This window comes from Argopecten irradians, chromosome 13 (genome assembly GCF_041381155.1).
Source record: "Argopecten irradians isolate NY chromosome 13, Ai_NY, whole genome shotgun sequence".
In the NCBI taxonomy this organism is placed as follows: Eukaryota; Metazoa; Mollusca; class Bivalvia; order Pectinida; family Pectinidae; genus Argopecten; species Argopecten irradians.
Window position 1 is genome coordinate 22,283,716 of NC_091146.1, and position 13,254 is coordinate 22,296,969.

The 13,254-nt window shown below is 38.1% G+C and overlaps 2 protein-coding genes and 1 long non-coding RNA gene across 3 annotated transcripts; all 3 read right to left on the bottom strand.

Moving 5' to 3' along the window:
- Positions 1-887: 887 nt before the first annotated feature.
- LOC138306146 (uncharacterized) lies at positions 888-3,615 on the bottom strand. The gene is made up of 6 exons (XR_011205792.1): positions 3,297-3,615; positions 2,461-2,575; positions 2,046-2,321; positions 1,808-1,876; positions 1,497-1,688; positions 888-1,347 (listed from the first exon to the last, which is right to left on the bottom strand). It is a non-coding gene; the product is annotated as an uncharacterized lncRNA (long non-coding RNA).
- A 2,989-nt stretch (positions 3,616-6,604) lies between these two features.
- On the bottom strand, positions 6,605-6,991 carry LOC138305705 (uncharacterized). Its single transcript, XM_069245987.1, has one exon. The coding sequence runs from the start codon at positions 6,989-6,991 to the stop codon at positions 6,605-6,607; it is 387 nt and encodes a 128-aa protein (XP_069102088.1).
- Positions 6,992-9,109: 2,118 nt separating this feature from the next.
- On the bottom strand, positions 9,110-10,853 carry LOC138306618 (neuronal acetylcholine receptor subunit alpha-3-like). Its single transcript, XM_069247057.1, has one exon. It carries the CDS (start codon positions 10,803-10,805, stop codon positions 9,657-9,659), a length of 1,149 nt encoding a protein of 382 aa, XP_069103158.1. The 5' UTR covers positions 10,806-10,853; the 3' UTR covers positions 9,110-9,656.
- Positions 10,854-13,254: the final 2,401 nt, after the last annotated feature.

The window sequence follows — 13,254 nt, forward strand, 5'->3', positions numbered from 1 at the left end:
ATTTAAATGTATTTAAAAGACATTATAGCATTTTTTTTTAATTTTTAACCAGCAAATTAAAACTGGGAAAATGTAGAGATAAAAAACAATAAGGCCTCCTACTGAAGTAGACTATATCAAATTAATTTTTATTTTTGATTCTGAAATATTTTTATATTAATTAGATTAATTTACCATGCAATCTGAGCGAGATATATCCAATTTGATTGAGATATATCCAATTTGATTATGTAGTTTATATCCTAATTATTAAAATACATAATTATGTCATCATGCAAAACGAGAATACATTCATTCCAGATTTGGCTGATCAATCATGAATATCACAGAGCTACATGTCCTCTATTACGAAGGCATTCAAACAGGTATGATTGTAGTGTGATTCTCAATTGATCCATGTGAAAATAACAAAAAGTCATGATATATGTATATGATGACAAAAAAATGTTATTTAAATTTTGTTTAAAAAAAACAACTTTTTATCAAGTGACATTTGATAATTTTTTTTATCTGGAAATTATTCTGTGGAATTTTACAGTTTAACAGAGATTTGCATTAAAAAAATTAATTTGCCTTGTATTTAGAATCTAAATTTTTTTAGAGCTTCCTAAATTATGTTTTATTGTTATTGAAGGAATGTACAAGAAATGAAATCTGTATCGCCGGCCTAGAATAATGGAGACTGTCATCAATGCCCCTGGCCCTGCAGGTAGGGCGTAAGAATTGTACCTGCTGCCCCTATTGCATGATCGTAAAAGGCGACTAAATTTAGGATCTGATATTTTCCCTTCTTCCTAACTAACTTTATCCTTCCTAATGCCTCCCTTGGCACCGCCTCACTTTTGGCCTTGAGTTGAGCGTTCGCCCCTGTGAGGACGGCTCTGGGTTCTGTTCCATGGCCGAGACACACCAAAGTCTATAAAAGTGGTAGTTTCTTCTCCTGCTTAGCGCCCAGCAAACAGGGAGTGAGACGACTGGTTCGTCCGTTGTCAGTATAATGTGACCGGGTGGGGTGTGTTGCATGGTGTCTTCGGCGGCATGCTTCAGTGATATAGCACCAGTCTGCACGACAAAGTTTTAATGCGGGCCTATAAACTCCAGAATCAGCAGGCCCGATCAAAATTTTACAGGTCCGAAAATTTGAGGATAAAATCCATAAAATAAAAGTAGAAAAAAGAAGCTGAACACTGTATAGATATTTCAATTTTAATGGTTTTAGTCTCTGGTGTAGAAAAAGAGCATGTTGTCAACCTCCCTCTCGCTCATTTCATTATCAGATTCACCGTCATCACTCCCATAATCTGAATCAGAAGATGAATTGTAGCCCTTCTGGAAATTTGTAAGGAGCTGAAAAAGAGATTAATACACAAATTAACAAATCAAATATTATATTAATTTGAATATTTTTTTTATTGTAAAGCAAAGTTATTAATATTCATTAGTCATGATTTTTTTTACAATCTATTTCTGATATTTTTTAAATCCCTATTGAATACCTGTTCTTGTAGTGACAGTGACTCAGACTGCTTGCTTGTGCCTTGGACTTCCTGTGTGTCATTTGCCTCTGTAGTCCTGCTTGTGCCTTGGACTTCCTGTGTGTCATTTGCTTCAGCTTCTGTAGTTTCTATTTCTGCAGCCTCTGTGTCCACTTCTGTCTCAGTCTGTACCTCTGTGTTGGTTTGTTCCAACTACATATTTACAAGGATAATGATTAGCAATTTTAAAAAAAAATCATTACTACAATGTAGCTAGGTTATTATGTTTATGGTATACGTATGTACTGATTTAAAGAGTTTACTATAATCACCTGAGGATCCTTGGATTCTCTGCATACTCTTTGGTAGCCTAATCTCCGCTTTCTGCCTGATGATGTGCCCTGTAAATGTAATTTTATTCTGCATTTATAAACAATTTATATTTACTTGTTCTAAAGTTCTGGAACTTAATGTATTATTTTTCCACTTTTCTTACTACATAAAGAAAACTAAGTATGATGACTACACTTAGGTGCATGAAATCCAGACATATACTTTACCATTATCCACCTCTGCACACAAGGATGTGGATCGAATGTTTCAATGGGGGGAGATTGAAGATGAATCAGCATAAGGGCATTGAGTGTACTGCTTTTCATGTGTCCCCTCCTTTTGCTCTTTATCAGCTTCATTGCGCTGAAGGTTGTTTCATTGTTCACTGATGTTGGTGGTAAACACCTAATGATGTTGATTACTTCAAATATGTTGTCAAATCCACCATCGTGGGCAAACCTCCTATACACCTTTGTCCACAACAGAGTTCCACTCTGAAGCTCTGACTGAAATCTGAAAGCACATGAAAAGTGATTCACATAATGTACTTGATTGAAATGAAAAAAATATCAGATAATTTCTTATACCTTGAACTGTCAGCTTTAATTTTAATCCCTGTTTCATCTAAAACATCAAGTTATATTATACTCACTCCTGGTAGATAAGTAATTTCAGACTCCGCCATTCCTCCAGAAGGGTCTGGATTTTTTCCTCATCAGTTGACACAAAGTGTTCAAAAAGTTGCTGTATGTTTTCCTTTCCGAACTCTGTAACATAATTGATATATGTCATATGGCATAATGTATTATTATATCTGCCTCATTATTAACTTCAAATTTTAGGTTCTTGATTTTAACAAGATCATCAACACTTGAAACAGCAATTGAAGACCAACTAAAACGGAAACAAACAAAAAAAAACTGTTTAAACTGAAAGTCAAACCAATCAACAAATAAATTTAATGAAGACCAGCTGAAACGAAGACAAACAAAACAAACTGTTTAAACTGAAAGTCAAACTAATCAACAAATAAATTGAAACTCAAACCAAAGACATCAACTAAAATGTAAAATAATTTTCAAATAATACGTCAACAATGATTAACCTAGAGAAGTCTCTTTCGTAAGCTCCGTAGGATCTGGCCAAGTATTGAAGTTTGCAACAAGTGTCGCATCCACCAGAGATGTACCAGTATGAGGAAAACGTGTATCAATGGCTTTGATCAAGGCTTGAATAAGGGCGGAAGGAATGGGTTCAGGTTTTCGTCCTTTGAAAGTCAGCTTCTGGTCCTGCTATTCATTGGACACCAAGATGTTGGCAACTTCCTCACACTCACTGGCAAAATCATTAAGATAATTTCAATTATGATATCTGACATGTTACAATACCAATTATATGCATCTCAACTCTGAATTAACTTCAAATCTGAAAATGAAATTGCAATATTATTTCTATCTGAACATATCTATCAGCATATTTTTTACTTACGATTCAAGTATTTGTAGCAATTCAGCTTTAGCAGGCTTCACTCGCATGTAAGCATCTCCAATACAAAGTTCTCTGCGCTGAAGATACAGAGACAACCTTGCGAGGACACCAATGATCATCTGTAATTAGAATTTACATTATTTGCTATTACACTTTGTCATTGAATGAAAAATAATATTTCAATGAAACATAATCTTTGATGTTTAACAGTAATGTATTTTCTGCAATTTAAAATTATATTTAAGTTTAAAAGATGATGTACCTTTAACTGAAGAATGAAGATTATGACACTTCCATCCCTTGCAAGCTTCGCAAGGCCTTCTGCTTTAGGGTTTTCATGGGAGGAAGTTTCCAGCTGAAATACAAATGCCCGGAAACCCTTAATGAAAGCAGAAATAGCCCGCTGAAGGTGGGGAAGCCACCTGGTACCTCCAACTCGTGATGGCAGAATCACTGTCATGCCTAATGCCTCAAAAGCCCTGCCAAAATTCTTTTTCTGTTTTGGACTTTTTCTGTACAGGTAGTAGATTCCAAGAAGTAGAGTAGTCATCCTATCATAAACAGCATATTTCTTGATAGCATCTTTAAAAGCTAATTCAAGACGATGAGCCAAGCAATGGGTTATGAAGATATGCGGCCATTTCTCCTTTAGAAGTGCTGCCAGACCAGTTTTTGTGCCTGAAATAATTTAAGAGTTTGATAAATAAAATGTATGTTCTGGACTGAATTTGAATTACATTATTATATTTAATTATATTTTCCTGGGCATATAGTGATTCTATAACTGTTACAGTGCTTAAAAGTATATAAATTAAAACAAGAGGCCCAAAGGGCCTTAACGGTCATCTGACTACCTTGGCAATAGTAAATCTAATTTCATATGGTGTCATTTGTCAGGACCATGTCAGGATCATTTTCAATTTCTTTCAACAAATTATATTTCAAACAAGAGGCCAAAGGGCCTTAACATGTAGGAAATTAATTAGATATAGTGTCATGGTAGCCATCTTCGATTTGGGATCAACCAGAGATGTAACAACACTTTGTCGGGACCATGTCAGGATCATTTCATGCAAGTTTCAGCCAAATCACACTGGTAGAACTTCAGAAGAAGTTCAAAATGTGTTTTCAAGATGGCGGCTTTGGCGGCCATCTTGGATTACGGATCGACCCGAAAAATAACAACACTTTGTCGGGACCATGTCAGTATCATTTCATGCAAGTTTCAGCCAAATCGCACTGGTAGAACTTGAGAAGAAGTTCAAAATGTGTTTTCAAGATGGCGGCTGTGGCGGCCATCTTGGATTTCGGATCGACCCGAAAAGTAACAACACTTTGTCGGGACCATGTCAGGATCATTTCATGCCAGTTTCAGCCTAATTGCACCTGTAGAACTTGAGAAGAAGTTCAAAATGTATTTTCAAGATGGCGGCTGTGGCGGCCATCTTGGATTTCGGATCGACCCGAAAAATAACAACACTTTGTCGGGACCATGTCAGGATCATTTCATGCAAGTTTCAGCCTAATCGCACTGGTAGAACTTGAGAAGAAGTTCAAAATGTGTTTTCAAGATGGCGGCTTTGGCGGCCATCTTGGATTTCGGATCGACCCGAAAAATAACAACACTTTGTCGGGACCATGTCAGGATCATTTCATGCAAGTTTCAGCCTAATCGCACCGGTAGAACTTGAGAAGAAGTTCAAAATGTGTTTTCAAGATGGCGGCATTGGCGGCCATCTTGGATTTCAAATCGACCAGAAAAATAACAACACTTTGTCGGGACCATGTCAGGATCATTTCATGCAAGTTTCAGCCTAATCGCACCGGTAGAATTTGGCCCTGCAGGTAGGGCGTTAGAATTGTACCTGCTGCCCCTATTGCATGATCGTAAAAGGCGACTAAAATTTAGGATCTTATCTTTTCTATTCTTCCTAACTGACTTTATCCTTCCTAATGCCTCCCTTGGCACCGCCTCACTTTTGGCCATAAGTTGAGCGTTCGCCCCTGTGAGGAAGGCTCTGGGTTCTGTCCCCTGGCCGAGACACACCAAAGTCTGTAAAAGTGGTAGTTTCTGCTCCTGCTTAGCGCTCAGCAAAAAGGGAGTGGGACGACTGGTTCGCCCGTTGTCAGTATAATGTGACCGGGTGGGGTGTGTTGCTTAGTGTCTTCGGCGGCATGCTTCAGTGATATAGCACTATAAAAAGGGCAAAAGTTCCACTATACAAGAAGACACAACATGAATATACCGCAGTCTCCCAAAACACGCACCTCGCACAACATACACGCAACACACCGCATACATGGGAGGCTGTCCTTGCATGACCATAGCTGTTAATAGGACGTTAATTAGTCAAACAAACTTGAGAAGAAGTTCAAAATGTGTTTTCAAGATGGCGGCTTTGGCGGCCATCTTGGATTTCGGATCGACCCGAAAAATAACAACACTTTGTCGGGACCATGTCAGGATCATTTCATGTCAGTTTCAGCCTAATCGCACTGGTAGAACTTGAGAAGAAGTTCAAAATGTATTTTCAAGATGGCGGCTTTGGCGGCCATCTTGGATTTCGGATCGACCCGAAAAATAACAACACTTTGTCGGGACCATGTCAGGATCATTTCATGCAAGTTTCAGCCTAATCGCACCGGTAGAATTTGAAAAGTTCAAAATGTGTTTTCAAGATGGCGGCTTTGGCGGCCATCTTGGATTTCGGATCGACCCGAAAAATAACAGCACTTTGTCGGGACCATGTCAGGATCATTTCATGCAAGTTTCAGCCAAATCGCACTGATAGAACTTGAGAAGAAGTTCAAAATGTGTTTTCAAGATGGCGGCTGTGGCGGCCATCTTGGATTTCGGATCGACCCGAAAAGTAACAACACTTTGTCGGGACCATGTCAGGATCATTTCATGTCAGTTTCAGCCTAATTGCACCTGTAGAACTTGAGAAGAAGTTCAAAATGTGTTTTCAAGGTGGCGGCTTTGGCGGCCATCTTGGATTTCGGATCGACCCGAAAAATAACAACACTTTGTCGGGACCATGTCAGGATCATTTCATGCAAGTTTCAGCCAAATCGCACTGGTAGAACTTGAGAAGAAGTTCAAAATGTGAAAAGTTAACGCACGGCGCACGGCGGACGGCGCACGGCGGACGACGGCGCACGGCGGACGACGACGGACGAAACATGACGACTATAGGTCATCCTGACCCTTCGGGTCAGATGACCTAAAAAAAAAAAAGCTAATCATAAGTAAAGTTACTGAAAGATATTTGCATATTATCATAAAATGTCATATTACTATACCAATTTTAACACAATTTACCTTGCATGTTTGAGGCTCCATCCGCACAAAACCCTATCATTTTCTCCCCTATGTTCAAGGACAGATTATCAAATGTCTCCATTAGAAATTTGAAAATGCCTGCGCTTGCAGCAGAATTAGCTGTGCCGATGTTGAGAAATAAATCCTCAACAATGCCATCTACAACAACACGCACATACACATTTTCCATATCATCTCCAGTAGAATCTGTACTGCCATCACATGTGAAGCTCACGTATTTGGACTTGAGGACCTTTTCTCTCACACTGTCCTGGGTCACATCAGCAATAGTCTGCACAAATGTTGATGCTGATTTGTCATTTAAGTATGAGGTCCCAATATCAATGCCCTTCGCTTTATCAAGTCTGCACATCGTGTTATAAAATCGAAAACTTTGGTGCGATTTAGCTAGTGCGTGGGCTGTCCTGAACTTGATTACAAGCCTGTCATATTCCGATTTTTTTATCTTCATAAGGCAGTCCGCTGCCTGGCTTTTTTCCACTGTTTTGGGCCTCAGATATTTCATAGCGTATTTCATGTGTATATTAGTGTTCTCATGCTGCTGTATGACCATAGCTGTTAATAGGACGTTAATTAAACAAACAAACAAACAAACTTTATAGCAGTCAGCTTGAAATTAGTTGTCCCTACACAAAACGCGCCGGTCGTTTCGTTTTCACGACAGCATTCACAGAACATTTTACCATTTTCATATTTTAACCAAGGTCTACCTTTATGCCATTCTTCGAGAAACTTGCGGACTCTCTTTTCTTCGTATTTTTTGTTTGAAGAAACTGTAGGTTGACTTTCCGTTTCGATCCTAAGTTTCTTTCCGGGCTTTGCCCCATCAACATATCGAAGCATGCCGGCCATTTCGAAGCAAACCGGAAATGTATATTAGAGTTACGTCCCTTAAACCCGGAAGATGAACTGTATGCATTCGATTACAAAACGCGATGTTTCGACATGCAAATGATTTGGTACTCGAGTTTTACCATTTAATCTTAATGAAAGAGTTCAGTTTCGTGTTTAAAATAGATGTATTATTAACTGATGGATGAATTCTTTGTATAAATTTCATAGGTCCGTCGGGCCTGTGGGTTTGTGGAAACCATAGGCCCAGCCTTATTTTTAAAGGCCCCGGGTCTCGGGCCCGTGGTTAACGTCGCAGACTGTAGCACTTTAAAAAGGGCAACAGTTCCACTATACAAGAAGACACAACATTAATATACCGCAGTCTCCCCAAACACGCACCTCGCACAACATGCACACCGCATGCATGGGAGGCCGTCCTTACATGACCAAACTCACGACATGGAACAAAGTGTACATGGACATCGAAAGACTTATCTCCGTATGTGTTTAAAATCAATACAGTGCACTAAAATATGTATTTCGGTGAACTGTTATGAACAGGTTGGAACAGCAGGATGTTACTTGTTCACCGATACGACCAAAACGTCCGATCATTTCACTTAAATAGTCGATATGTCATTTATTTAGCATCCGAAATTTTTGAAGTAATGGTTGCACATCAAAAATATCTATCTGGCCGTAGATTGTGCGTTTAATTGGTAATAGCAACGATTACAAATAACTAAATATTGCTGATACTTCCGTAAATCAGCACTTGCAGTCTAACATTGTCCATCGTTATGGTTCAAGTGTGCAATGCTGTAATGATACAATGTGAAGTTTGTATTTCATCTAATCCGTAAGGTAAACATTTTCAGTCGGTCGTTAGTTTCCTATAATGAGGATGGACAGCATTCGGACAGAGTAGTCCACGGTCAAGTATCGATTGTTTACAAAGGTTTCAGCCTCAGTATAATTCACCCGGATGGGTTCAATTTCAATAATATACAGATCATTATAACCACTCCGTTCGATAACACAGTGATAATACGGTTCTGTATTTTAATGGGATTGGGGCCGGTTGATCATCGCTCAATTCTTCAATGAGGTAGCACATACATGCTTCATCTAATCTCTATCTGAAGCTTTTTTCAATGCTCATGTGACACGTTTTAATTCTAATTTCATCATGTGATTAAAGTCATGTAACGTATGCGTTGTGTAGTCAAAACTTTCTCTACTACAGTTGAGTACTCTCCTTAAATTTCGAAAATATTTCCGATAAGGATTGATATCAGAAATGTGTATGGCTGGTAGCGATTTAAATGAATTACCATTATTAGGCCCCGCCGTTTTAGCCCCAATGGGGGCCAGAGCCAAGATTGATACAATTTCTGTTCCTCTTTTAATCCTCATCACTGGCCCATTGGACCAGGTGACCTTAAAATAGATACAGTTGGCATGTGAAACTATGTATTTAATGGATTGGAAAAGTTTGAATTTTAATTAAAAAAAACACCATTTTCTCTGAATCAAATAATTATATTTTACCAAACAAAATGAAACCTCTTTAATTAAAACGCATACAAAAGTCAATCATTTACCGCACAATACGACAATGCTTTCGTCCATTATTTTTAATCACCTATTTAATTGCATTTTATTTGAAATTGTCTCAAAATATATCATCCAATGGACATTTACAATCTCCAGGTGATATTGTTGGAATCAAGTCCATGGGATATCTGAGGAGTATGGCACATTTTGTCCATTTCTTATCATCACACAGACCTCTTGAATTCAAATATGCCACAGCGGATGGAATCTCAACTATTGCACGTGATGCTCTTTCCGCATATAATGTTATTAGATGTGTACGCGAAGGTAAATCTGTGACATCACTGTACTGATTCATTGTTCAAATATGTAATTGCTATTAATCAGTCCCTTATGGGAACAGGAAATATTTCTAACCATGCAGACAAAATGTATCTATTTTTTAAGGCAGTTTACTCTTCTATCAAGACATAAAAACAGTTACGTGATGTAGAATTAACAATAGAATATACAAAAAAAAACGAAGGAAACAAGTATTATAATGACGTTGAAAGCGATAAAACCTTCGTCGGCCGAGCTAAACATTGGAATCACATTTATGTGACTTACTTTGGCGAACATATAAATCATACCAACAGTGAAACAAAGAGGAGTACTGTGGATATGATTACCACGAAAAACGTGATCAAGAACATGGCCATATCCAGCTTTTCTATATTCAAACTGGACTTGTACGCTTTATCCAGATCTACAGTGCCATGTTCATTTGACGACGGAAAGTTTTTGGCTCTAAAACTAGTACTCCTCAATGTTGACTTCCGTGCAAATTCGTTGCTATTGGTACTTAACGTAACTTCGGTTTCGTCTCTCTGACATCCAAGTTTACTTTTGGTTTCACCTACGTCTGGGCATTGTCCGTCATTACCATCCTTGTACCCAGAGAAATGAAGTGGCATTAGATGACCATTTAGATTATCATTGTTTGAATGGACATGTCTACCTTCCTCATCAGTATCATTGTTCGACATATTAACAAAATCAGCTTGTCGGTCTTTGATTCTCCAAACATATATGGACATGACTATTGCAAACAAGCTCATTCCCAGCTGTACGACCAGGTAGACCGACAGATACGAAATGGTGGTTGACATCTTTGGCATAGTATCATTGAAGACTGTTAAAAAGACTGTGAAGGACAATAGAACAGATATGCACAGTGTCATCTTTTCACCTGAATTAGCTGGAAGTAGAAACACAAGCGTGTTCAGGAACGATAACATCACAATCGGAGCAAGAGTGTTGAGAACCGGATGTAGGGGGCGACGCTTTAGGTACACGTGATACCGTATCCATGATGTATTGTAACCAAAACTTTTCTTCGACTCCATACTTGTACTGGTAATTTCCCATTCGCCATTCTCGACATAATTGGAGATATCCACTCCATTTCCCGACTCCACCAGTCGTTGTGTCCACGCAGTGGTATGCCAAGCACCAACACGTAGATGGCAATGTTGTCCGTCAAAAGGGTACCTTCTGATATCAATATTACATCTAATGACATATTCATTGCCGGGATACCAGGACACGCGGCCATTTTTGAATAAAATCACGTGTTTTCCATCGCTGATCGTCTGCGGATCTTCCACCGAATCATATATACTCAGGTCAGGATACCAGATATCTTCCTTTAAAATCAACAAACTTTCCACGTCATCAGGCAAAATGAGGAACTCATCCTTCCATGACACATCAAACCAGGCTATAAAACGCATAGTCTGTAGTCGTTCACTGATTTCTCCAATGACATTTAAGTGAAATGATATGTTGACATCAACACTTTCTGATAAATCTTTCCTTGGCTTGTAAACATTCGTATAGTTTTTGAACATGTCCGATACTTTTATAGCATACGACATGGTACTTCTCAATACAGTGCAAATTATACAAAGTGTGTATATAAAAACGATTTTGTTTTTGCACTGCATTCTTGAATGAAATAATTATTATCAAAATATATGTATTAATTATATATCCAACATGTATTCCACAGTTTTATCCTGTTTACAGCGTCTATGCAAGTAGTATTTCACTTGATAATTGTTCTCGGTAAAAAAGCCATTTGTAGCAAGTATATACTTTCAAAACTTATTAAAAGCTTTCTAATGTTGATTAAGCTAGCACCAGTGTTTTACGTCCAATTTCTTCCCCTGATGGATGGTATGTGGACAATATCCTGGCGAATGAACCTATATCCTGCAGAATGAATCCAACTCCCGAGAGATACACAAATCATAATGAGAACTGTATCATTTTCATCACGAGGTTAAATTGCCATACATTCACGCCACTTGAAGCATGTACTCTTATCATCCGATTGTCAATATCTTGTTTGCATTATCCAATCGAATGTTTAATCGTGATGGGAACACAGATGGATTTACCTCCGAGACAAGATAACCATTAATCAATACTGCTACAGGCTATACAGTAATCCAACACTTCATAACTGAATTGAAACGTCCGATAAAGAGCTAGGGGTGCTTAACAATACCTTTCCTATCCAGCCACTAAGTTTGGGGTATATACAGTTAAGTTTGGGGTATATACAGTTAAGTGTGCTATTCTTCAACAACATGACTAATAACTTGCAATGGTTAAGTCAATATCTACTTGGGATATATATCACGTTTAGATGCAGTGCCTGATGGATGGTAATCTGTGTTTGCCAGTATCACATTGCATAATGAATCGGTAATTCTGGGCGTTTTTATTTAACTCACTATTAAAGTGCAAGCTAATATTTAATCATTTCATGTAACAGAACTTAAAATATGTCACCTGAGCCGCAATAAGTGATGGCTACATTATTGATGATTTAAGAAGAAAACAGTTGTTGAGGTTGATTTTGTGTACTGTCTCATTAGGATGGCTGCTGTTGTATGTAACAAGAGGTCCAGAGGGCCTGTATCGCTCACCTGGTTTGTAATGCCAAGTATTGTTTCAAATACAGGTTCATTGTTTCTTTTCTGAAGGAATTCAAATATTTACCTCTAATGCCCCCATCCCTCCTGCCCCCGGGGGGTCAAAGCCAAAATTTATACAAGTTCTGTTCCCCTTCCCCAATGGATGTTTGTGGCAAAGTTTGTGGTCACAATCCATGCAGAACTCTAGGACAAGTAGCGAGTTTTAGGATTTACCTCTATTTCCCCTATTGAGCCCCACCCCTGCCCCGGGGGGGGGGGGGGGGGGTCAGAGCCAAACTTTATACAAGTTATTTTCCCCTACCCCCTTGGATGTTTGTTGCCAAATTGGTTACAATCCATGCAGAACTCTACGACTGTAGCGATTTAAAGGAAATGTTGACGGACGACGGACGCTGCGCCATGACATAAGCTCCCCGGCCCTTACTCAGTATTAATACATTTATATGTCTATGGGAGGCTACTGTTAAATCAAAGTACTGAAAGTACTAAATGGCTCGGTCTCGAGGATAGGAGGAATGTTTTGTACAATAAGAAATAAATTTGGCTGGTGTTCCTTCCAATTTGGACTTTTGAGGATTCCTTGGACACCAAAGTGTAAAATAAGAGACACATACTAAAATCTTGGAAGCCCATTCTAATATTTCCTATGATGTTATATGTCAAATGATTTTATAACACCTTTAGCATTTTCCTTGTTAATTTGATGTTAATGAAAATATCCATTCTTAATGACTATTGTTATCAAGTTCCTGGGACCACAGTATCAGTTAACAAATATTGTTTTGCAGCAGAGAAAGACAAGAGGCAAACTTTTCTATGTCAAAATGTCTTAAATATAGAATATGTCTGTCCTCTAGAAGACTTATCTATATCACCATGTGATTTTTGAATAAATTGGTCAATTGGTCTACTTTTAACAAGTTTTGTAACTATTCTTTTGTAAAACAGCAAGTTGATTGATATACATTGTATCCGAACTTCAATTCAAACCGGATAACTTGTTAGCTCACCATAGACCATGAAATTGTTTGTACACTTTCTTAACTTCAGGATTGTTTTGCAAAATTACAAATGAATTTTTCTACATTTTTTATTTTCAAATCCCCATACCTCTGATGAGTATAATAAAACTGTCGTTACAAGTGAATCAAATATTTTCAGTTTAAGATGAACAGGAAAGAGATACATTCCTTTATTTCTCATAAATAGCAAACACCGATTTAATTGTTTGTTCAGC

Bases quoted from the DNA above. Each gene is read 5' to 3' on its own strand.
- LOC138306618 (XM_069247057.1), bottom strand. From the start codon at position 10,805: ATGCGTTTTATAGCCTGGTTTGATGTGTCATGGAAGGATGAGTTCCTC.
- LOC138305705 (XM_069245987.1), bottom strand. From the start codon at position 6,991: ATGTGCAGACTTGATAAAGCGAAGGGCATTGATATTGGGACCTCATAC.